The sequence below is a fragment of the Danio rerio genome, chromosome 5, assembly GCF_049306965.1.
Source record: "Danio rerio strain Tuebingen ecotype United States chromosome 5, GRCz12tu, whole genome shotgun sequence".
NCBI classification, from domain to species: domain Eukaryota; kingdom Metazoa; phylum Chordata; class Actinopteri; order Cypriniformes; family Danionidae; genus Danio; species Danio rerio.
The window spans coordinates 72,043,291-72,071,042 of NC_133180.1; the positions used below are offsets into that span (position 1 = coordinate 72,043,291).

Genomic DNA, 27,752 nt, shown 5'->3' on the forward strand with positions numbered 1-27,752 from the left:
GTCATTATGACAAGTTAATTATGACAATGATGAAAATGATGACGTATGACAAAAGATGTCATTATTACGAGAAAATATGTCGTTATAACAAGAAAAGATGTCTTTATAACGAGATAATTATGTCGTAATTACAAGAAAAGATGTATTATTACGAGAAAATATGTCATTATAACGAGAAAAGATGTCGTTATAACGAGAAAATATGTCATTATAACGAGAAAAGATGTCGTTATAACGAGAAAATATGTCATAATTACAAGAAAAGATGTCGTTATAACGAGAAAATATGTCATTATTACAAGAAAAGATGTCGTTATAACGAGAAAATATGTCATTATTACAAGAAAAGATGTCGTTATAACGAGAAAATATGTCATTATTACAAGAAAAGATGTCGTTATAACAAGAAAATGTGTCATAATTAAAAGAAAAGATGTCATTATTACGAGAAAATATGTCATTATAACAAGAAAAGATGTCGTTATAACGAGATAATTATGTCGTAATTACAAGATTTAATTATTACGAGAAAATATGTCGTTATAACAAGAAAAGATGTCGTAATAACGAGATAATTATGTCGTAATTACAAGAAAAGATGTGAATATTACGAGAAAATATGTCGTTATAACAAGATGTCATTATAATGAGATAATTAAGTCGTAATCACAAGAAAAGATGTCATTATTACGAGACAATGTGTCGTTATAACGAGAAAAGATGTTATAACGAGATAATTATGTCTTAATTACATGAAAAGATGTCGTTATTATGAGAAAAGACGTTTTTATAATAAGATAATTATGTTTTTTACAAGAAAGTATGTCATTATTAAGAGAAAAGATCTTGCTATTATGAGAAAATTTGCTATTGTAATGAGAAAAGATATTGATATAATGAGATAATTATGTTGTTATTACCAAGAAAAGATCTCATTATTACAACATAATTGGAAGGAAAAAATTATGTGTGCATGCCAGCAATGCGTCACCATAAAAACATTTTCGTTAACTGAAATAAAACAAATAATTTACAAGAAACAAAAAACTAACTTAGCAATAAAAACCTGTGAATGGTTTATTGAGTACCTGTAGATGTGTTACAGACAAGCATCAGTCAAGTGCAAGGTTATATAGAAACACTGTATAACATAAAACATGTTAGAACTTTCTTGATCTGCTAAAAAATGTAAGCTAGTCATATTTAACTGCATGATTTAATTGTGAATATGTCTTAATTCTTCATCATTTGTACAGTTATTCATTGATGTTGCATTTGACTGGTGTCTGTAAGTCATTGTATTTACTTGGATTTACAGTTTTTACACTTGTGTGTGTGCACAAGAGCTTATCTAAGCTGTGCAAATATTAAACTTTGCTTTGGTCGACCCTGGATGCATTCAGGTAACTCAAACAAGAATTACTAGAAGTCAATCTGATCATATAAAAGCTAAACATGTTCACAAAATAAAAACTAAGCCAAAAATAAACATTAATGAAACGATCTGAAACAAAGAAATTTACAGAAAATACAAAAATTAAAACGTATTAAGATATTTCAGAGGCAGCACTGTGGCTCAGTGGGTAGCACTGTCGCCTCACAGCAAGAAGGTCACTGGTTCGAGTCCTGGCTGGGTCAGTTGGCATTTCTGTGTGGAGTTTGCATGCTCTCCCCTTGTTGGTTTGGGTTTCCTCCGGGTGCTCTGGTTTCCCCCACAGTCCAAACACATGCGCTATGGGTGAATTGGGTAAGCTAAAATAGCATGTGAGTGTGTATGGATGTTTCCCAGTACTGGGTTGTGGCTGGAAAGGCGTCTGCTGCGTAAAACATATGCTGGATAAGTTGGTGGTTCATTCCACTGTGGCACCCCTTGATGAATAAAGGGACTAAGCCGAAGGGAAATGAAAGAGTGAATATATTTCATCATATAAATAAATCTGCTATAAGGGTATTTCAGTCTTGCCTTGTCCTTCAATAGATCTATTAGCTTTATTGTTATTCCACTATTATTTTATATGCTTTAATTTAATGTGTATTTTGGGCGAAATATGGCAACCCTGATACTCTAGGCAAGGCAAGTTTATTTATATAGCACATTTCATACACAAGGGTAATCCAAAGTGCTTTTCATATATACAAGAATACAAGAAACAAAAAAAAATAAAATGATTAAAAGAATTAAAAATGATCAAAAACAGATTAAAATGCATTAAAACAGGTTATGAAAGAATGAAACAGAAAAGAAGGATATAATAGTGCGATCTGTGGGGCGTAGCACAGTGCTTATTCAGTAAAGGCACAGCTAAACAGACAGGGGTGAACTGGAACAGCATTTTTAACCGGGAAAAGTTGTTGAAGGTCAGGCCAAAGTGAATGGGGGGTGGGGGGACGATGTTTATGAAAAGTGGGAGGGGGGGGAGATGGCAGGCCAGATAAATCGTCAGGTCACCGGGAAATGTCTCAGTGCTCTCTGTTGCCAGTCCTCCCCTGTAAACAGATTTGTTTTCAGTCTTGTTTTGAATGTGCCTAATGTTGGAGCACATCTGATCATTTCTGGAAGCTGATTCCAGCAGCGTGGGGAGTACTGGCTGAAAGCCGATTCACCCTGCTTTGACTGAACTCTTGGAATTTCTAGTTTACTTGATCTTAAAGATCTGAGTGATCTTTTAGGCTTGTATTCAATGAGCATATCTGTAATGTATTGAGGTTCTTGGCCATTTAGTGATTTAAAGGCAAGTAATAATACTTCACAATCTATTCTGAATGTAACTGGGAGCCAGTGTAAAGACCTGAGGACAGGTGTGATGTGCTCTAATTTTCTGGTTCTGGTCAGAATCCTGCCCGCAGCGTTCTGGATGAGCTGCAACTGTCTGACTGTCTTTTTGGGAAGGCCAGTGTGGAGTCCGTTACAGTAATCCACCCTGCTGCTGATAAAAGCATGAACAAGCTTCTCTAAGTCCTCACTGGAAACAAAGCATCTAACTCTTGCCATGTTTTTGAGATGATAGGATGCTGATTTAGATACTGCTTTGACATGACTACTGAAACTCAGATCTGACTCCAGAATCACACCTAGATTCTTGACCTTTTTTGTTGTTTGTCCCCCAACTTTCACCTTTAGAACCTCATCTCTGCTCTCAAATTCAATGATCAAATATAATAGTTAGTTATAATAGTTATAAAAGTTAGTCGGGTGACCCCCCCCCCCCCCCCCTCGACCTGGCTGACCAAATTAGTGAATACAAAAAATGGCATATAACATTGGTTTTAGACTACATACAGTTGAAGTCAGAAATATTAGCCCCCATTTGAATTTTTTTTCTTTGTCAAATATTACCTAAATGATGTTTATCAGAGCAAGGACATTTTCACAGTATTTCCTATAATATTTTTTCTTCTGGAGAAAGTCTTATTTGTTTTATTTCGGCTAGAATAAAGGCAGATTTAAGTTTTTTAAACATCATTTTAAGGTCAAAATTATTAGCCCCTTTAACTTTTTTTGTTTCCGATAGTCTACAGAACAAACCATCACTATTTAATGACTTGCCTAGTTACAATAACCCACCTAGTTAACCTAATTAACCCAGCTAAGCCTTTAAATGTCTTCTTAAGCTGTACAGAAGTGTCTCGAAAAATATCTAGTAAAATATTATGTACTGTCATCATGGCAAAGATAAAAGAAACCAGTTATTAGAAATGAGTTATTAAACTTATTATGTTTACAAATATGTTGGAAAAATCTTCTCTCCGTTAAACAGAAATTAGGGAAAAAATAAACAGGGGGGTTAATAATTCTGACTTTAACTGTATGTTTTAGGACCAAAATTTGGGATTAGCAACATAAATTTGGATTCAAGTTCTGCATCTGAACAGGATTTCAGACCTGGAAAGCAGTGCTTAATCCACTGTGAAACGTAATCAATAGACCTCAATGGTTAATCAATGATTGACAATAGCAGTATCTGCCAGCTTTTTATCCTCAAACAACCTTTTATGTGTGTGTATGTTTGCCTGACTAGTTAATTTATTATTACAAATCTCATCCAAAGACTTTTGTTTGATTTGATTACATAATTATTGTACTGTGTTTGGGTAGTCTAGAAGGGATACAGCTGTGGATACTCACTTCTTTTAATATAGTTTTAATTTTTGGGACACTGTACAACAATTATAATAGTTTTACAGTGCTGTGAGGGGTAGGTTTAGGGTTGGGGTGTGGGTAGGTGTAATAAAATACAATTAAATTGGTAATTTAATAAATAATATGATTAATACTCTGCATAATTACTGTTTTTACACACTGAAACACAACAATTATTATTTTTTACAATGCAGTGACGGTTGGGTTTAAGATTGTGGTAGGGTTAGACGTCAATAAAATACAATTCAATTGGTAATGTAATAAATAATACGATTAATACTCTGTATAATTACTGTTTTTACACACTGAACCACAACAATTATTATTTTTACAATGCAGTGACGGTTGGGTTTAAGATTGTGGTAGGGGTAGACATTAATAAAATACAATTTAATGAGTAATTTAATAAATAATATGATTAATACTCTGTATAATTACTGTTTTTACACACTCTACAACAATAATTATTAGTTTTACATTGCTGTAAGGGGTAGGATAAGGGTTGGTTGTGGGTGGGTGTTAATAAAATACAATTTAATGCGAAATTTAATTAATAATACGAATACTATGAGGTATAATTACTGTTTTTACAAACTGCACAACAATAACTATTATTTTTCACATTGCTGTGAGGGGTAGGTTTAGGGTTGGGTGTGGGTGGGTGTTAATAAAATACAATTTAATGAGTAATTTAATAAATTATATGATTAATACTTAGTATTTTTACTGTTTTTAAACACTGTATAACATTAATTATTATGTTTACATTGCTGTGGTGGTTGGGTTTATGTTTGCGGTAGAGGTAGACGTTAATAAAATACAGTTAATAGATAATTTTATAAATATATCTCGTAAACTTCCGGCTGTATCTCTTCTAGCAACAACCCTGTATTTGTGAAATCAGTTGGCGTAGTGATATGAAACTGTAGCTAATTCTGTCTAAATTTGTCTGGAACTACTTTTTCCGTTTTTCCTAAAATATTAATAATATAATCCATCAGTATTCCATTAAATAATCTTTGATATCGAATGAAATTGATTATGACTTTAATGTTCATTCGGCTTGCCATAGGAGGAGGCGTGGTCAGCCTCGGTGAGTTTATAAATAGCTCTCTGCTTTATCAGTGGCTGGGGCTGCATCATCACAGTTTGCGGCCGGCTGCTATTGTGCTAGGACCATAAACATGAGGAGGACCTGAAGCAGCAGTAGACAGAAGAAGACAGCAGTCTGCCCGCACTCACATCTCAGGTAAGTCTTTATATATATATATAGATGCAGGACTTTATTTTTAAACAACGAAAAAACGTACGTACTCACCGGCGGAAGATTTCAAAACAGCAACAACGGTTATCATTCAGCTGACACTGCCAAAAATGTATAATATAGTTAGTATAATGGTGAATAAAAGCAGATATATGAAGGAGACCGTGGTTCTTCACACTTTACTTCAATTCCAAATTTTTGACTGTCAATTTCGGTATACTGGAGTAGTAAAAACGACCTTGATATTTGTATTCTCTGGTCCTGAGGACTAGAATAACAACAGTCAGGGTAACATAAATAACGTATTTGAGCTTACTGCCATGGAAACATTTTTATTAATTATTAATGGTTTTAAGTTCACACATTTCAACTTTTTAGTTAATAATATAATCTAGGAAAAGATATATTTTTTTCAAAATCTAAACAGTGAAATCATATTAGACTATCAAAGTACATTACAGTCAATTAAATAGCTCTAATGTTGTTTTAAAGATACTTGCAATCTATTTCAGACCCAATATTCAAAGTAGCTTTGCTAAACAAAATAAAGAAGTCATAGTTAAAAAATAAACGAAAATGCGAATATAAAACCAGCTTTACCTCAATTTATTAATTTAGTCTACTTTAACTTGATAAACTTAAACCACAACTAAAATTAAAGATATGAATAATTAAAGACCATACCAACCAAATACATGTTTTTTTAATAATATATTTATAAAATTTTCAGGCAATACAGATACAAAAAACAAGTGAACAGAACAATGGGGTAGAAAAAGAAACTGTAATAATAATAATAATAATAATAATAATAGTTAAATAAAATAAAATTTTAATTAAACTAAATTTAAAAAATAAAATAAGGGGTGTCAATAAAATTAGAGATATTGCATATTCATACACCATATATAGTGCAGGACTTTATTTTAAAACAATGAATGGACGTACATATTTAATCACAGTCGAAAGATTCCCTTTCTAAACAGCAACAACGGTTAACATTAAACTAACACTGACATTAAATGTATAATATAGTTTGTATGATGTTGAATAAAAGCAGATATATGAAGGAGACCGTAGTTCTTCATACTTTTTACTTCAATTCCAAATTTTGGACTGTCAATTTCGCTATACTGTAGGTAAGTAGAGTAGTAAAAACGACCTTGATGTTTGTAGCTATAGTGTGGTCGTGAGGACAAGAATATGTAAATAACATTACTGTATTTGAGCTTACTGCCATGGAAACATTTTTCTTAATTATTGAGGTAACGTTGATTTTAAATTCACACATTCCAACTTTTTAGTTAATAATATAAACTCAAAAAAGTATTTTTTTTCTAAAATCTATACAGTGAAATCATATTAGCAGCCAATGCCCATCAAAGTACATTGTTTACAGTCAACTGAATAGTGCTAATGTTGTTTTGAAGTCATACTTGTATCTAAATTCAGACCTAATATTCAAAGTAGCTTGGTAAACAATATAATGAAGTCATCACAGTTAAAAAAAATGAATGAATATGCGGATATAAAACAGCTTTACCTCAATATATTAATTTAGTCTACTTTAACTTGATACTTAGCTTGATACTTGATACCACAACTAAAATTAAAGATATAAATAAATAAAGACCATACCAACCAAATACAGGTTTTTTTAAATAATGTATTGTTTTAAATAATGTATTTATTTAGAATATGGGGGGGGGGGGGTTTAATAATCATAATAATAGTTAAATAAAACAACATTTAATTATTATTATTATTATTATTAAAAAACGGGGGAGGGGGTCAATAAAGTTAAGGATATTGCATATTTATACACCACAAACCTTCACAAGATCTGACCTCATTAAATCAACCCGCTGATAATGTAGGACCAGACAGAATCTATGAACATTTTTTTCTATTTCTATTTCTGTATTCTATTTTTTATTTTTCTATAACATTTATTTAAAAATCTGTAGATTTATGTGGAATGATTCTGGGAATATCATAACTAAAAACAAAGTATATGAAATAAAAAATAACTTTTTACTTTTGTTTGACGTTTACAATGCAAATTCTATTAGATCTATTTATTTGGTAAACAAAGCAGGTATAATATATTGTATAATATATCCACTAGAAGGCAGAAAATATTACTTTACAAACTGTATTGTACATTAATTAATATAAACATTTTTATATTAGTCAAACATATTACTGACATTCTATTTTTTTAAAACAATGAAATAAATATAAATTTACATATATTTACACAAATAAATAAATAGATTCAGTGATGGACTCAGTGGCTAAAAATCTGTGCATTTCTGTGCGCTCAGCTTCCGTGTGGCCCTACCGATGAGTATCGAGGTTATGTTTAAACCCATATACAACAAAAATAGACCCCACCTCTCATGAAAAAAAAAAACATTTTTGCCATGTAAAACACAAGTTAAGCAGTCCAGACATATTCAAGTATTTCCCAAGACTTTGTAGGGGTTTTGTCTGTGTTCCAGTTCAGGCGAATATTTTCTTGCCCAACAAGTCAAGAATGTGCAAAGAGTTTTTTATGTTGCCAAATACATGTTAAAATGTACCCTAAATTTAATATTAGCTTGTTTTTTTAATGATTCTAATTTTAACACGTTATTTTCAGTGTATTTGTGTTTACCCAACATTGATTTGAGGTAAAGCTGGTTTTATATTCGCACATTCATTCATTTTTAAACAGTGACAACTTGTGACATGCTCTCTAAAAAAGCAAAAAAGCACGCAAGTATGACTCCAATTAAAAATAAATTTTTTATTACAGTGTTTCCTCTAGGATTTTTTTCCAGCTGTGGTTGCAGGCCTTTTTTTTTACACAGATCTACCAACTACCTGTGGCGTTATTTCAATGATAAATGTGGTGAGCGCAGTAATACAATTCGAGATTGCATTTATCTCTGTGCTTGCGCGCCGATTTCCAATAAATACTGCTGAAGTGCAATTTAGTGCGTTTATGTAACAAGTATGTCCCTAACATTTATTAGATTTGCTATGAATATTTGTGAATGTCTCCAATAGACCTACAGAGCGACGTTAATGCGTCCTGAAGTAAAGTAAAACGGCTACACATCGTGTTTGCTGGCCTCACGCATCACGCACCTGTCAGTCAGTCAGTCGGCACGTAACCTTAAAGAGTTAAACAAACAGCGCACAGTACTACTATGGTTACAGAAAAGTTTGTTCTGTTATATTTCACTTTCCTTTTAATACGTTTTGGTGCGATTATCACCCGCTATTAAAAAAAACACGACAATGTTTTTGAATAAGAAGCTGTTATGTAGCCGTGGCAGGATAAATTTTGGCATGGTGCAACGCCATAGAAGAATGAAAGTACCGGAAACCATCTAATATTATTCCAAACACATGCTTAAATTTACACAGATTTAAAAGTTATTCAGCTATTTGTGTTTAACCAACAATGATAGTTCATCTGAAATATCAGAAGTTACTCGGTTTTCAGTGTTGTTAAATTCTTGAGCACTTGTAAATCTTATGTTTATTGCCTGATTGAACTACTGTAATAAACATTAAACTACAACTTGACCAAAGTTCTCTATTGTGCTCATATTTGATATTTCAGATATCAAATCATATTTTATGTGTCTTTAACTTGTCAAAATAACATTTAAAAAAAATATATTGTTCAAAATTCAGCCTGATTTGTTTAGTGAGTTTAATATAATAAGTAAATGAAATGACTTGTACCATTCATTTGGTTTCATTTTTAATGCCTCTACTCATTTAAACAATTTACAGTTCTGCCAGTTTTTTTTTAAAGTGTTTATACATGCAACAATTAGATGCTGGTACAGAATGTACACCATAATAAACCAGAGGCTTGATGATGATTTTGCCTTATAAACCTTAGGAGAGCCTGTATTTACTTTTCATAAGCAGTTTTTCGTTCTTTATTCAGTTTGATGGTTTCTTTTCATGTATTACATGTGAGGAAACAAGTCTAGGATTAAAGTAAGTGTTCAGCAAATAAACTTTTTGTATGCAATTATATACAATTTTTACCAGGACATTCACCAAACAGACAATTGCTGGTTGACTTAAAAGTTGATTTGAATTGAACTTATGAGTCATTTTAAATTACATGAAAGTGATTTAAAGCTGCTTTAAAATAAGCTTAAGCATGATTAACCAATAATTTAAAACATGTTATCATGATCTATTACTTCACAATAAAGCCGGAAGATTTTATTGCTATATGTCATCTGATGTATTTTTTGAATGTTCTGGATTGGATTATGGGTTTAATAAGACTTTAAATTACAGTTATATTGTATTTAAAACTATTATATTTGCTATAATATGATATTGCAATTAAATCTTAAATTAATTTATTTATTATCTTTATTGTAATATTATTTTCTTACATTTCTGTATATTATATAATAAATAAATGCAGTAAAAAAGATTTTTTTAAACTTATTTAAAAATAAATAAGTAAATGAATAAATATATTTAAAAAATGAATGCATAAATAAATTAATAAATACATATTTATTTATTATCTTTATTCTAGTAATATTAATTCCTTATTAATAAATTTTTTATATTATATAGTAAATAAATGCAGTAACAAATAAATAAATAAATGAATAAATATATTTAAAAAATAAATGCATAAATAAATTAATATATACATATTTATTTATTATCTTTATTCTAATAATATTAATTCCTTATTAATAAAGTTTTTATATTATATAGTAAATAAATGCAGTAACAAATAAATAAATAAATGAATAAATATATTTAAAAAATAAATGCATAAATAAATTAATATATACATATTTATTTATTTATTATCTTTATTCTAATAATATTAATTCCTTATTAATATTTTTTATATTATATAGTAAATAAATGCAGTAACAAATAAATAAAATAACTAAACTTATTAAAAAATAAATAAATGCTTTAGTACAATATTTGTAAAATAAATAAATAAATGCATACATAAATTAAGTTGTGTATTTTTTATCTTTATTATAATAATGTAATTTTTTTATATTTATTTTTCTTTATATTATATAATAAAAATAAATGCAGTAATAAACAATAAAAATAAAATAAAACATTAAAAATAAATAAATGCTTAAATATCATATTTTAAATAAATGCATAAATAAATAAATGTGTTAATTCATCGTTTTTATTGTAATAATGTAAATTTCTTACATTTAATTTTCTTTGTTATTCAATAAATAAATGCTGCGATAAACAAATAAAATAACTCATTTAAAAAATAAATAAATGCTTAAATATAATGTTTTTAAAAATAAATAAATGCACAAATAAATAAATGCATAAATGAATACATACACAAATAAATAAATGCAAAAATAAATAAATATAAATATAAAAACAAATAATTTAATTTAAGTTTAAAATAATAAAATATAAATATGTTAAGAAAAAATATACAGAAAAAAATACATGCAGAAATATAATAAGAGGAGTGAGTCATATGTTTTGAGGTCATAGGGGTTTAATGGTTGTTTTATTACATCACACTGAGAAAACAAGTGTAGGACACAGGGCTGTAATGAACTGTGCTGTAATATGAGTATGTTGGTCTGCTGTTGACTCAATGGGAATGAAGGCCTGGCTCGGGCACTGATCGCAGCAGTGGATCAGGCATTGTGGGTCATGTGTTGACGCACAAGATCGCATGATTTCTGGCACTTGCTTAATATTTCCATTGTGACCCATCCATAGTTCCTTTATTATTTGTTTTGTTTTTGATTCTTAATGCGGTCACTAGCTTTTTTTTATTTATCTACTAGATTAAATTGGGTGTTTAGCAGCTGGAGTTTATATAAAATATTATTGCATACGAAAAGAATGGGATCATCGATGAAATAATAAACGGTAATAAGAAATACAGACGTACAGTGGGTACAGAAAGTATTCAGACCCCTTTATAAACATTTTTTTAAAAAATGGTTCCCATGCCAGACTTTTAGTTTGCCAACTTTTCTTTTGCTTTTAACACAACTCAACCACACATTTTTTTAGTAGACTTCTTGAACAGTTTGACCTTAGTAATAACCTGGTGGGCTGGATGCTTAACTTTTAAACTAATCGAACGCAAAGTGTTAGGGAATGGATGCTTATCTGATAAAGTTGTTTCACCTCTGATATACATCCTTTACACAAATATGTGCCAGAGTAGGTGGGGAAATAGAACCACTATCATGCAGATGACACTGCCATTGTCAGCCAACTTTATGATAATGAAACCGGTCATGGTCCAGTACTTACTGATTTTGTCAGATGGTATGAGGAGTCATATCTTCAGTTAAATGTATTAAAGACAAAAGATATGATAATCGGGTGGCACAGTGGGTAGCATGATCGCCTCACAGCAAGAAGGTCACTGGTTCGAGCATCGGCTGGGTCAGTTGACATTTCAGTGTGGAGTTTGGATGATCTCCCAGTGCTGGTGTAAAGATTGCCGACGTCACTGACCGGAGTGAGAGGTGCTAGTAAGACACCAAAAATGTGTTTTTCAACCATCATAAAACACGAAGAAGAGGAATTCTCCATTCTTGCTGTTGGATTTACTTTAATCAGCCAGACACAGGCTTCACAGCTCCATGAATGGCAGTGGCGTCACTTAATGATCTGGGATCAGTAAATGTAGCTTGTGTGGACGCTTCTGCGCTACTTGCTTAAAATAATAGCTTTGCTACTGAAAAACTATTTGATTTATAAAGTAGGGACGCTACCGACATGCTGCTGAGAAATGTAGTTAAGCTAGTAGCATCTCTACTTGTAGCGACGCTACTGCCAAACACTGCATATAACCATAGACGCTGGAAAGAAAGATGCATTTTGGGTGAACTATCCCACTAGTTAAACTCTGTACCGGGTCCGTGACGTCATCAACTTTCGCTTTAAGATTTAAAGGGCTAGCATTGCTCCAGACCCCCTTAAGTGGTGTCGTTTGAAAGTGTAGAATCTATATTTTATGCATATATGCATCACTTTGGTTTTATTCTACTGTACAAAAGTTATTTACACTTAAATACACAGTATTTTGCATACCCGAGCTGGGTATTTTACATTGGTTCGTTTTCATATTTTTCATATGACACATGTACAAGTTATAGCTCAAATGAAAGCTCTTGCCGGTGCTCATACGCTTCTAGCATTCTTTTTACTGAATTATATTCACATATCAAACAGTTGCCGAATGAATCGGGGTGTTTCCATGGTGCAGAAGTGAAAACAATACATTCATGATCAATAAGCAGCCCCAGATAGCACAGACAGCTGTCATCTCTTGCCTTATGCTGTGTGCTTCAGAGCCATTTCTCCTCTGTTTTTGAGGTGATGTGCATAAGTAATCCTTTTATATGTCTGATGTGGTCCAAACACAGTGAATTATGTTTGATCAAACAAAAGAATAGTGAAATATGTAAACAATGATCGGTCCCTGTGGCTTGTACAGCACCTCTCATCAGTTGGAATACGATAACTTTTGCATAGATTATGGTAGAGACATTTTTCTTTTTTCCTATGATTACAGACATGTGCAGGAACCATCAAAATTAATTACAGCACGCTAGACCACACAGAACCTAAAAGGTACACTTTCAAATTTGAGTTTATAAAAAAAAATACAAAAAGCGCCTCTTTTTTTAGGTGTTTATTATAACATAGACAACATATACAGTTATTTTAAACACTTTCAATAGTGTTTTATGAAAAATCAAAGAGTTTTCTTTAGAATGTTTTTGCAAATTTTTGCATTTACACCTCTGCATGTGGATTTGGGAAGCTTTTAAATTTGGGTATACAAAATCCAGGCGGAAATCCTAAAATAACAGCAGAGTTTAACTGGTTTAAGGTCACATGAAATGAAAATAAAAAAAGATGTTTTCATATGTGAGTTTATCTATTAGCTAATGGAACACCTGCAATCTGCATGTAGAAAATAAAAAACCCAATATAAACACCCAAAGCTTGCAGTTTAACACTTCTGGCTAAATGGATCAGCTTCTTTTTTTTTATTTTTTTTTAAAACATCACCTCATGCTTCAGTTTTTCGTCAAATCTTGACCAATTAAATGCTCTCTAGTATCTGAAATCATCTGCTCCCTTCAAGGTTCCTTTCATTTCATTTGAGCTGCCAGAGCTGTGATAAAAACGAAACGCTATTGGCTGTTTTTAAAAAGGACAGGAGCTACTCTGTCATAGTGGCATGGTGGCTCAGTGCTTAGCACTGTCGCCTTACAGCAAGAAGGTCACTAGTTCAAGTCCCAGATGGGTCAATTTCTGAGTGGAGTTTGCTTGTTCTCCCTGTGACGTGTTTGCGTGGGTTTTTTCTAGGTGCTCCGGTTTCCCCCATAGTCCAAAGACATGCGCAATAGGTGAATTGGATGAACTAAATTGGTCGTAGTGAATGAGTGTATGTGAATGTTTGTGTATGGATGTTTCCTAGTACTGGGTTGCAGCTGGAAGGGCATCAGCTGCTTAAAACGTATGTCAGAATAGTTGGTGGTTCATTCCGCTGTGGAGACCCCTGATAAATAAGGGACTAAGCTGAAGGAAAATGAATAAATGAATCAAAACACTTCATGGACCTTAAAACATTTAATTTAATTTAAGTTGCATGTTAGTTTGTATTATAGAACTACAGAAGTATTCTGAATCTGAATGCTGTTATTTTGCAGATTGAGAATGTTGAGGTACTTGAGAGACCCACCGGATGGTGGTTATGGCTGGGTTGTGGTTGCATCGGCTTTCTTCATCATGGGACTAACCGCTGCGGTGCTGAAAAACTTTGGCTTGTTTTTCCTAGAACTCCAAAACTACTACAGTGTCCTCACCAGCACTACCTCATTGATGACCTCCACCACCATTGCAGTGTTTCATCTGGGATGTAAGGAGTGTCTTTTTTTCTGCATGGATTATTTATTTGATTTTTACAACAATTAAACAAACAAGAATAAAAGAGAAAAATCTGAAAGGAAAAAAATAAAATAACAGTAGAAGGTCATAAAATTCATAGACATTATAGCAACACTTCACAATAAGATTGTATTAGTTAATTACTAATTACTATATATATATATATATATATATATATATATATATACACACACACACACACACACACATCCATACATATATACATACATGCATACATATATATATACACATATACACACACACACACACACACACACACACATATATATATATATATATATATATATAATTTATATATATGTGTGTGTGTGTGTGTATATATGTATGAATATGTGTGTGTGTGTGTGTGTGTGTGTGTGTGTATATGTATGTATGTATGTATGTATATATGTATGAATGTGTGTGTGTATATATATATATATATATATATGTATGTATGTATAATATATATATATATATATATATATATATATATATATATATATATATATATATAATGTATGTATGTATCCATATACAAATTTTATATTCATTTTAATTTCTATGTAACAAAGTAGTTTTGTGTTGTTTAGTTTTTATGTATGTACAGTTGAAGTCAGAGTTATTAGCCAACATGTCCACATTGAAATGTAAACTAAATATATAGTTAAATAAATAGTATATGCGTGTATAAATAGTGTTGTTGTTCCACAATTATTGTTAATTATTAAGATTATTTTGGGACTCTTCAGCTCCTCTGGCCAGTGCTCTCAGCATGCATCTGTCTCAACGGCCTGTTATTATGGTCGGAGGACTTCTGGCTGCCTCAGGAATGATCATCGCCTCTTTGGGCCTCAGTCTGCCTTGGATGTATCTGTCTGTGGGTGTAATTCAAGGTAAGCTTAAGCTTTTAAGATTTTAACCCGCTATTTAAAAAACTGCTGTATTTAAAAAAAGCTGTAATAGCCGTGGCGGGTTGAATTTTGGTGTGGCGCCCCGCCACGGAAGAATGAATGTAGCGGAAACCATGGAATAGCCCTAGACTATTGTGATCGATGATTGGCTCCTGTGCTAGAAGGCGGGGCTTTATTTGCCATACTTATTGTTACAGATTTCCCCATTCAAAACAATACAAGTGACATGTTTTGTGTATTCTATGATCTTTGGGAGAAGTAACAGTTATAACTGGCCCTTTGAGGGCTGCCATTATGCTGAGGTGGCCACAGTGAAAATGAGTTTGACAGCCCTGCTCTAAACAATCAGTATTAGGTGAAATATTCATATATAAACATTTAACCAAACAGCTTCTTCATTTGATTTATTTCTCTTTTTTTGTCTAACCTAGGACTGGGGGTCTCATTTACTTGGGTTCCAGCAAACAGCATGGTCAACCACTATTTCAAGCGCTGGCGTCCCATCGCCTGCGCCATCTCTAGTTCAGGAGAGTGTGTCTTTGGCATGGCCTTCAGCCCGTTTTTCCAGTGGCTCATTGAAAGCTACTCCTGGCGGGGCGCTCTTCTGGTCATCGGCGGTCTCCAGCTCAATCTGATTGTTTGTGGCGCTCTGATGAAGCCCCTTCAACCTGTACAAACCTGCAGGAAAGCTGTGCTGGACTCAAAAGAGGAAACCAGGACATCCAAAAAAGTCACTTTCCAATGTTCTCTCATTCAGAGGCCTGAGCTGCTGATTTATATTGTGTTCGCCATCTTTGCTGCCGCGGGTTTTTTCATCCCGCCGTTGTTCCTGGTGCCGTATGTCAACAATTTAGGCATGGATCAATACTGGGCTGCCTCTCTTTTGTCAGTGCTGTCATTGGCAGATCTGTTGGGCAGGCTGGGATGTGGCTGGCTGGCTAATCTGTGCCTTTTGCGAAACCTCCAGCTGTTGACTATGGTTGCGACGGCTATGGGAGTGGTGTTGCTCCTGCTGCCCATCGCGTACGGCTACTGGAGCGTACTGGTATTTACATCGCTCTATGGTTTTTTGTTTGGCTGTGTGGTGGCCATTCATGTGACCAGTATTGTGGATATCGTTGGACTGGAGGGTTTTGACAGCGCTCTAGGACTCTTCATGCTGTTACGGAGCATTGGAGGATTTCTGGGTCCACCTGCTGCAGGTCAGTGCTTGCGTTTTGCCAGAAAGTTTTAATTCTGTCATTAATTGTTTGCCTTCATCATGTTAGGGCTGCACAATGTATCATTTCAGCATTGATATCGCAATGTGCATATTCGCAATAGTCACATTTCAAGATATGCAATGTTGAGTCGGAGTTATAGTTGAACAGGAGATAGAGAATTGTTTTTAATTGCTGTAAAAAAATATATGGCTCTATATTAGTGCTGGTGGGAGGCATGCGTTGGCTCAAGGCCACAGGCCAAGTGACTTCATGCTCCAGCAGTGCTGATATACAGCCATAACGCACTGCTACGAGTGTGATATTGTGTTTATACAACAGTTCGACGGCATAATCGTATATATAAAAAAGAAAATCAAACATGGAGAGTCTGAAAACCCTTTTGTAAGAGGAACTACTTTATTCCGCCATTCATTCACATCTGCAGCTGACGTAAGAACAGCAGAAACCATTGCCACTTCACCAACGTCACTGTAGAGCTAGTATTTGAATGATTCTCCAGCGTAATATCTAGATTGCTGAAGAGCGTGTGTTTGTGTGCATGGAAATGTATTATCCTCCCTCCCTGTTAAATCTGATCTAATCCATTTTTTTTGTTCGATTCACCTTTATTTTTATTGCACTTATACAATGTAGACTGTGTCAAAGCAGCTTCACATAGAAGATCATAGTAAATTGAAACCGTGTCGGTCCAGTTTTCAGAGTTTAAGTTCAGTTGAGCTCAGTTCAGTGTGGTTTAATAATCACTACTGAGAGTCCAAACACTGAAGAGCAAATCCATCGATGCGCAGCTCCACAAGTCCTAAAACATGAAAGTTAGTGGCGTCAGCGCCAAGTTTATATTGTTAACGAAAACTAACAAAAAACTAAAATGTAAAATAATTGTCGTTAACTGAAATAAAAGTAAAAACGAGAGTTTTTTTTAAAAACTAGAAATAACTGAAACTTTATTGTGTACATATACAAAACTAACTGAAACTAACTAAAATGATAGCAAAAACCTCCTTCGTTTTTGTATTTGCAAATGTATTTAATACATCTTACTGTAAGCCTTTTAGAAGTAAATATAATCCGCGCTGCAGGTGTTTGTGTTTGACCCTTTCGCACCTCAGAGTCTCCTGCCGCCATTGGCCAGATCGAGCCGACTACTAAAACAATTAGTGGACATGACAGCAGCACAGCGACAGCATTAAATAAAGACACTTAAAAGTATTACTTTAACACGTTTGTGCCCAATAATGGGTTTTATTTCTGTATCGCGATCACGAACGAATTTTTTTAACCGGATCTTCTAAGTGAACCGGTTGAACTAGTTCACCAAATCGAACGGAATAATTTGTAACGATTTGCGTCTCCATTAAGCACTTATTCACCAACTACTTACTTTATAACAAGGAAAAAGAAAAAAACTTCACCAATTGGCGAAAGTGAGGAATTAAAAAACCTTAAGAGAAACCAGGCTCAGTTGGGCACGACCATTTCTCCTATGGCCAAACGTCTTGTGCAGAGCTGCAGTCTAGGCGCTGGAGAAACTGGATGTTAGCGAGACTCATTAGTCCCCAGAGCGTCACAGGAATCAGTCTCATGCGCTACACTCCTCCATGACCACCACAGCAACTGCTAAGGATACGGCCTGGTCCAGGATTATGGAAACCTTGGGATCATTTCGTCGCTGGTCTTGGATCAAATCAGTGGCACTGCATAGTCTCTGAGGGCCTCGGGATGAGTATCCTCAGGTGGAAATAGGGCATAAAGAGAATAATTAGTGTAGCTGCTGTTCATTAGTGTAGCTGCTGTCCAGGAGGGCTGATGTCCCTGCAGGGTTTAGCTCCAACTTGCCTCAACACACCTGGCTGGGTGTTTCGAGTATACCTAGTAAGACCTTGATTAGCTTGTTCAGGTGTGTTTAATTAGAGTTGGAGCTAAAATCTGCAGGACACCGGCCCTCCAGGAACAAGTTTGGTGACCATAGACAATAATGGATAAGCAGCATAGACTGTAAAATATATGGACGTAGTGTCCGTGACGTCACCCGTAGGTTTCTAAAGAGCGCAAAAGAAGCCACAAGTAGGCGCGGCCAACCGTCGCCTTTTTGTTTGCGCGTCATCACACCCACGGCAGGATACCAAACAAGGGCAAAGAGGCGCAGAGTGAGCGGAGCTACAGACACCTGCTGGCATTTAGCTTGGACCTGGTTCAGACACACTTTACTTTGGGAAAATACTTTATCACCTGTGACTCGTTTGTGTTCTGACCACTTGTGCTTGGTTGTATACTATATCAATAAAGTGTTTAGACTTTTAAAAACACTGCTGTAATACATTGAGCCACTAAACATTGTTCTTATGACGTTTTTCAACAGGAGGAAAACGCGAATTACTTCCAAACACTTCAGATATAGTCTGTGTTAGTTAATGTAAGACTATTGATGAAATCCAGCATAACACTGTATGACAATGCTTCAGATGACTGTTCTAGAGCCTACAGCTAATCAATCTGACAGATTCTGGAGTGCATTACAGCTCTAAATATAAATATAAATGCTCTTAAATAAAACAAATACATGTATAGAGATAGTATATAAGTATATAACTTTACTCACATGGGAAACGGAGGCCACGTGAATGGTTTGTGAGCACAATTAAGTGCACTCAGCATGACATTCTATCTAATAATTGTAGGAAACCAGTCCAAAAGGCAGTTGAGTGTGTAAAGCCACATAAAACAACACAGAAATACGATAAATATGCCGAGTTCAGTGGCTAATCTGCAGGATTCAGCTGAGGTGACGTGACGGCGACCAACGAGACCTAGCTGTCACTCAAGTGGCCACGCCCTTAATTATGCACACTTAATATAACTTAATATAAAGGAAATGGATGAGTTATAAAAAAAATTCACCCCCCTCACAGTTGTCATGAAGGGTAATATTAGCTGTATTAACCAAAATCTTTTTTTGTACCAGGCTGTAAACACCTTTTCTTCTGCTGTAAAGTTGGCCATTCTAACAGTGGGCTCAATTGAAATTTGCTCTGTTTTGGAGCCAGGAGCGGCCAGGACTAGTGGAATTTCGGATGAATTGCAGTTTTAGTTACTTCCGTATTGGCTTCCTCAGGGAGAGCGGGAGGTTGCCGCTTGATAAGCAGGAAAGCACGGGGTAAAAGAGATTAAGTGCTTCCATGTTTGGAGCACCTAAATAATGGCTTTTATTGTTTGTTCAGACAACTGTAGGGGTAATTTACAGTTTTAACCCAAAGAATGACCAGTCTGTCGGGTGAAGAAGGTCAGAGACAGAGATTCAAATAAATAAATCAAGTTTACTGAAGATAGTTTGCAGTTTCATCAGCCGAAACCAGCTTTAACACTCGCAATGAGTTCCCAGGCCGCTTTGCTTACAATCACAAATCAATAACAATTATACTCTCACATAACGTCATTAACTGCGTCACCACTTTAAACATTTTAGATCAGTGGTTCTCAAACTGTGGTACGTGTACCACTAGTGGTACGCAGGCTTCCTTCTAGTGGTACGCGGAGGAATAAAATATGTCATGTATATGCTACATATTTCAAAATTTAGCAAAAAATATGTATATAATATTCCATATATGACTTTTAGCCTATATTTCTGAGGTAATCTGCCACGTTTTTTTAACTGTGCAGAGTTGTAGCTGCTTTACTGGGCCTACTACGCTACTTTATTTCAATACTGCTCATTTTGGTGGTACTTGGGGAGACAATTTTTTTCTGAGGTGGTACTTCATGAAAAAAATTCGAGAACCACTGTTTTAGATAGTATTAACTCATAGAAATAACAATAGAAACGGTAGTTTTCCAGTCTTCAGCCCTTCAGTAGAAAATAGTTGCAAATAGCCTGAAAATAGTTACAAAGAGACAGGCAAATTTCACTGAACATACTTATATTAAGCAATGTGTTAACTTATTCATTATTCAATAATCATCTTCATAAAAATAATGAGAAACGGGATGATGAGAAAAGGATAAACGTTGATCCATGTTGAGACGGATTGGAAGGTATAAATCCGAATCCCTCAGTACTTATTTATAATGAGGTAAAACAACACCTTTCTGACGTTTTCTAAAGTCTTTTTGTGACAACTTAATTGCTTTAAGTTCCATCCATTTAAATCTTTTAAAAATCAAGTTAACCTAATTGATTTGTGTTAGGACAGCATGAAGGAATTGTGTGGAAGCCTGCATATTTTCTGTGTTGACGTCAGTTTGATGCTTCAGCCACAATATTCTAAGCCACGCCTCTCTAACCATTAGTTTGCTATGAGGGTATGATGCTCAAAAAGAAAGCCCCGCCCCCTACTCAATATTCCATTTCAGTTGTAAGTACATTAACACACTGAAATAAAAGTCTCAGTAACTTCTGGTTCACGCAGGTCAACTCCAGTCACCACAAACACAGTTAGTGCGCTATATGTCAGCGCTCTGAGGCTACAGTAACTGAAAAAGTTTATTCAGTGTGTGTTTTAGGCAGGATGATATGGAGACCTGGCTAACAGCAGGTGTTTTCAGTGTTCCCGCTGGCTCTCTGTTTACCGTCTCATGTTTCTCTTGTGTATCTGTGCGTCAGGCTGGCTGGTGGACTGGACTCACAACTTCGGTGCTGCTTTCTACTTGTCTGGCATCTGTCTGCTCCTGTCTGGGTGTTTCGTGGTGCTCGTGGACTGGCTGGTGGAGAAGAAAAAGAAGAAGAAGCTCCAGGAAACACTTCAAGATCCATGCACTGAGACTACAGATCTCAAAGCAGATGTTTAAAAGCCAGGGAGGATTTTTTACCAGTGTTTTATTATTTCATTATATGAATTTTTTGTCTATTTAAAGCCATATTTTATGAAAGCCATTGTTTTTATCTTTTAATAAAAGCAACAAGGATATAAGTACCTCAATTCTCCGCACATAACTTCACTGGATTTATTTTAAGATTGATCATATACAGTGAGACGTGCCTGATTTCACTCAAGAAGCTGTTCATTATTTCATTATCAAGATATTACAGAACAAGAATCAACCCAGGCTTATTGGAAATACATGCTTCAGCCTATATATTTGTGAAGTGTGAAATACATTGCTCCGGGTCTGTTTTGTTGCACATTTAAGATGACAAATCCACTAGAGGGCACTGTTTACTTTTTTGCCAATCTGAAATGCATTACTTGGCATACGTTTTGTTGTAGCTGTGTCTCGTTTCAGAGGTTGCATCCTCCGAAGGATGCAGACTTCCAAGCAGAGGCGTTGCTAGACATAAAGCTGTACTGGGGCAACCCCCCTTTATAAAAAATTAATTAATTAATTAAAATAAAACCAATAAATAATCATATATATATGCACAAAATTATTTATTATAAATTTATAAAATAAATAAAAAGTATTATCGTTATACAATTATTATTCTAAATAATTAATCGTAAATGTAACTGGAAAAAAATAATTGAAGAAATCTTATGAATATTAATTTAATTTGAATTAAATTCTATAGACAATTCTATAGAATACACGCATTTAACAGAATTATCTGTTGTCTTGGACTTGACACATGGCAGAGAATTAGGTTTATTAAGTTTTACCTGCCGATGTAACCCCGCCAGTCCTACACCACCCAACCCACTCCGAGCTGGTATCAAACCAGCAACCCTCCGCATGGGAGTCGGTTGCTCTACCAAAGAGGACAAAGACCATAGCCTCTAGTGTCTGTCGCAAGAGCACCTTTAGAGGTCAAAGGAGTGAGGGTTACCTGCACAGCAATGACTAGCTGGCCTTTGTTACACCGACACCTCCGCATAAAGGCTGTTAATGCCGGTCTCACAACACATCAGCAGTGGGTATTTTTTGCGGCGTGCATGTTAACAACAGGGACTTGTACCAGGAGAGAAGCAGCACATCAGAGTCCAGCAGGAATGGTGTGTGAGGCGCAGTGGCGTAGCGGACGGGCCCGCAGGGCACGCACCGCGGGGGGGCCCCGCGTAATTAGGGGGCCCCGCGTCGTCGCGATTTTCAAAAAAACTGTTGGGAACAACTGTGGTCGGAACCAAAGTTCACACGTCTGTGTTCTCTGAACACCTCTCAAGCGGTGGACTACTTCATTCTGATTGCTTGCCGCCAATGTTGCCAACTTAGCGACTTTGTCACTAGATTTAGCGACTTTTCAGACCCCCCTAGCGACAAATCTAGCGACTTTTTTGTGTGTTATTGGAGATTTTTTTAGACTGTCATTTGTCCATACTGTACCGTCCCTACTCTTCTCAACGAGCTGCGTGTGATGCCGCCGGCCCCTCCCCCGCCTCACAGCACTGACAGTCGGCCCAGTCAGTCCTCGTACAGCAGCCTCTCCCACCTGCAGCCCGAGAGCAGATCACCCCTCTGCGTACCGACGACAAATGATTTAGCACAGGCAGTGTGAAGGTATTTCCCTTGTACAGTCAAACCGATCTACTTCTACTTTCTTTTAACAATTTAATTGGACCGTTTATTCTTTTCTTGTTCACAATCACAGATATTTTAGTGACAGTTTCTGAACTTGTCTGAGTTTATTTCATATGAGAGATTACTGCACATTTACTAACGTTACACATCTATAATGATATACTGTATTCAAACAGCAATAAATTTATTTAAATAAACATGCTTATATGTAGTGCAATTATAAATACCCCTTTATTAACCATAGGCTGTTAAACAGAAACGGTAGAACGTGATGACGTCAGTGATATGCAAATTGACGTATGACGTATCCAACCCCCCCCCCCCCCTCCCCTTCATCAGGGGGCCCCGTCAGCGATCCCTGCAGGGGGGCCTCCGCATTTTGCGCTACGCCACTGGTGAGGCGCGGGTATGTTTTTTTCTGCACGCATTCTGAGATGCATCAGTTTGCTTTTATATTAAACTACATTGCTTTCACTAGCGTTGGTTTGGTTGAACATAGAGAATAACGTCTTTATTCCGGGATTACCACTCTTAATAAATACATTTGAATATGAAGTAAATCATATCTAAGAGCATTTACTGGGGCACTAGCGATTTTTACTGGGGCATGTGTCCTAGTAAATTGAGTCTAGTGACGCCCCTGCTTCCACATGAGTCCTTTAAAGTCCAGACAGGCCGAACCGAGCGTTTTGAAATGAAACAATCTAACCAACAGAGGACAGATCTCGTCACATAGCAATCATCACAGCTGCTGTTAATAAGCAGTAATAAAATTTGTAATATTTTTTTCACAAAGTGATTTTAAAAGTTTAACTATCTAAAGGCAAAACCAGGTTTACAAAAGCTTGACCCACACATGTACACTTAAAAATGTAAACTGTCTATAAAATAACATTAGTAAGACATGTCATACTTTTGGGCCTCACAATGGCGCAGTGGGTAGCACGATCGCCTCACAGCAAGAAGTTCCCTTGGAATCTTGGACGTCCGAGGTAGCGAAGAATCCAACAGTTGTATCCTTCAGTACCTGAGAAACGAAAGACTCCTTTTGAGGCTGCATTTGAAGGAGCCTATGATTTTATTTATTTATTTATTTTAAATGAGACTGCCTTCATCATGGTGTGATGACGCAGCGCTCTTCGAATGCATCTTTCGGAGGATGCAAAATGCGGAAGTGCGCCTGTTTTCGCGATTGTCTTAGAACTTCCGATTCAGTCGCCTATAGGAGAAATGACTAGGAATAATAAACGGCAGAAAATGGTCAAACTACTTGCTCTACAAACAAATGTTTGCATGACTATACAGACCAAGTAGAATAATAAAATAAGAAAATATCAAATTGCAACATCAAGCACCGTAACGAGCAGTTTTTAACGTCAAAAAAAGAATGGAAGTGAATGAGACCGGAAGTTGCGAGTCAAATGGCAGTGCCCGCTCGTCGGCGGAGAATAAGGTGAATAGTTATATAAAGTACAAGGTGAGCTAAAGAGCAAACTGACCAAGCCAAAAAATGAGTCTATATGGAGATCGATTAGGCAAACATTCATTCATTCTTTTTCTTTTTGGCTTAGTCCCTTTATTATTCAGCGGAATGAACCGCCAACTTATCTAGCATATGTTTTTTTATGCAGCGGATGCCCTTCCAGCCACAACCCAACACCGGGGAACACCCATACACTCTTTTATTCACACACATACACTACAGCCAATTTAGCTTTTTCAATTCACCTATACCGCATGTCTTTGGACTGTGGGGGAAACCCACCCTAACGTGGGGAGAGCATGCAAACTTCACACAGAAATGCCAACTGGCACAGCTGGGGCTCGAACCAGAGACTTTCTTGATGTGAGGCGATTGTGCTACCCACTTTGTCACCATGCATATATTATAACATACATATTCCATCACAAATCAGAGACATCATAAAGTTGTTTTGTGGTATTTATTTGATGTTGTGCAAAGAACTGCATGAAACTAATCCTTCATTTGTTGATAACACGTCCCTGTGAATATCATTAATGTAAAAATGAACAAAAGTTGTCATACTGCCCTCTAGTGTTCACTTTACATGTTAACTACAGTCAAACATAGGTAAGTTTTTGCAATTTCACTAAACTGTTGGCTCAAGCACATATTTCCACAGATCCTGTGTTGACTAAGATTGTATTACAGAACAATTATTCAGTGATTTTATTTTACAGTATCTACAAGGATATATCATTTATTTAGAAACAGAATTTGTCTTTTAGATTGTATAAAAGCTACGTGCAGTGGCTCCAAATAGTGCCATCTGTAAACCTCATCACTTCTGCTGTCAGACCTCGGGGTGACTTAAATGTTTTTTTTTTTTTTTCAAATGAAATAATTGTATTTTTATCAAATATTTTTGTGAAAAAGTGCACTTTTAGTTAAATTAAATATCACATATAGTTTTTTATATATTGTTTACAGTGTTATTTTAATGTTATTGATATAGTCATCATTTGTTTTCATCCACTTTTTCGGGACTGAGTCACGGGGGCAGCAGAATTCGCTCTCCCAAGACACTTCCTTCATCTCCTCCGGGAGGATCCTGAGGTGTTCCCAGGCCAGCCGAGAGACATAGTCCCTCCAGCGTGTCCTGGGTCTTCCCATAGGCCTCCTTCCGGTGGGACATGCCTGGAACACCTCCCTAGGTAGGCGTCCAGATGCCCGAGCCACCTCAGCTGACTTCTCTCGATGTGGAGGAGCAGCGGCTCTACTCTGAGCTCCTCCCAGGTGACAGAGTTCCACACCCAATCTATAAGAGTGCGCCCTGCCACCCTGCGAAGGAAACTCGTTTCGGCCACTTGTATCTAAGATCTTGTCCTTTCGGTCATGACCCAAAGTTCATGACCATCGGTGAGAGTAGGATTGACCGGTAAATCGAGAGCATTGCTTTTTGGCTCAGCTCCTTCTTTACCACAACAGGCCCCGATCCACCTGTCCATCTCACGTTCCATCCTTCCCTCACTCGTGAACCCCAAGATACTTGAACTCCTCCACCTGGGGTAAGGACTTTAAGTCCTGGAGGGCCAGGTTATTGATATAAATGATGTTTTATTTTGACACTTTATGTTTTCATTTTAGTATTTGATTTGATCATTTTAAGTTTTAATTAATTTGTTGAATATACCTGATTTATTCCAGTTATGCAGTGTTTCTCAACCACGTTCCTGGAGGACCACCAACACTGCGTGTTTTGGATGTCTCCTATGTCTGTCACACCCATTTCAGCTCTTTCAGTCTCGCTAATGAGCTGATGATCTGAATCAGGTGTGTTTGGCTTTGGAGACACGGAAAATGGGCAGAGCTGGTGGTCCTCCAGGAACGTGGTTGAGAAACACTGCAGTTATGAAATCCAATTTGAAGTAATTTATTGAACTACAATTAATGATGAGTAGCTAAAATATATAGATATTTTTAGCTGTTAAAATTATTTCTTTTATTTTAACGCTAATTACTAACTGATGGAAATGTCCGAATGTTTTTGGGGCCACGCAATATGCAACAAAATCGTTAGATTAGCTCACAGATTTGAGTAGTGTTTAGTCTAAAAGTGAGTTTATTATATAAATACATTACTTTTGTAATGACAGAGCTGCCTTACAAATGTTAAAATCCATTTACAGTTGAAGTCAGGATTATTAGCCCCCCTGAATTATTCGCCTGCCTGTTTATTTTTTCACCAATTTCAACAGAGAGAAGATTTCTACAGCACATTTCTAATCATAATAGTTTTAATAACTCATCTCTAATAACTGATTTATTTTATCTTTGCCATGATGACAGTAAATAATATTTGACTACATATTTTTTAAGACACTTCTATACAGCTTAAAGTGACGAGGTTTAATTAGGTTAACTAGGCAGGTTATTATAATTAGGCAAGTCATTTTATAATGATGGTCTAAAAACATCCTGTGAACATTTCCTAAACATCATTTGGGAAATATAAAAAAATTATAATAATTTAAAGGGGGGCTAATAATTCTGACTTCAACTGTATATGCCAGCAAATAGGTTTTTACGAAAAATGTGCTATACTTTACCTCAAAATTGCATTATATTCTGCTAAATCATTCTGTGAGCTGAACTAATAGGGAGCAAAATATATTTTAGGTTTATGAAAAGCCTAATATCATGTCTGATTTCATTATAAAATTGTGTTTCCTAAATATGTAGACACTTGCATAACATTTGTATTACAAATTACACCTAATATGTGTATTTTGGTCTTTTATTGTTTCTCCAAACACATGCTATTTCCAAAGACATTGTGAGCAGGACTGTCGTGCATTATTTTGCAGAGATCATTTGTTTCTTATATGTTTGATTTTTGTCAGATCTTGCAGTTTAATTGCTGTTGACAATCAGGAATGATTCATTTAGATTTTCTCTTTGAACAGTATTAACAGTAGAACTTGCTGTATAGCAGGGGTTTAATAGGAACTGTGAGTGAAATAAAGGTCAATTGTTCACCTTCAAGTTTCAGTCCAGTTTGTGCCCTGCCACCTGTCACTTTTAACCTTGGCAAAAACATTTCTTTACAGCGGTTTAGCGTAGACAATAGTTGCAGTTTTTCTCAGTGGCTTTGTTGCATTTCTCACAACACTATTTACATTTGCACAACAGTTCATGCATTTCTCAAAACAATAATTTGTGCACATCACAGTAGCAGTTTCTCATTCCTCCTAAAAAATTGCAAATGCTTTTGGACATGCATCAATTGCTTTCAACTCTTTGCTGTTTTATAACATTACCATTTGCTTTG

General features: G+C 35.4%; 1 protein-coding gene across 1 annotated transcript; it reads left to right on the forward strand.

Moving 5' to 3' along the window:
• The first annotated feature begins 5,287 nt into the window (after nt 1-5,287).
• zgc:114041 lies at nt 5,288-21,416 on the forward strand. The gene is given in 5 exon segments (NM_001029972.2): nt 5,288-5,390; nt 14,135-14,343; nt 15,125-15,268; nt 15,718-16,488; nt 21,110-21,416. Coding segments are annotated over 4 exon segments (1,302 nt in total). The 5' UTR covers nt 5,288-5,390; nt 14,135-14,141; the 3' UTR covers nt 21,295-21,416.
• The last annotated feature ends 6,336 nt before the right edge of the window (nt 21,417-27,752 follow it).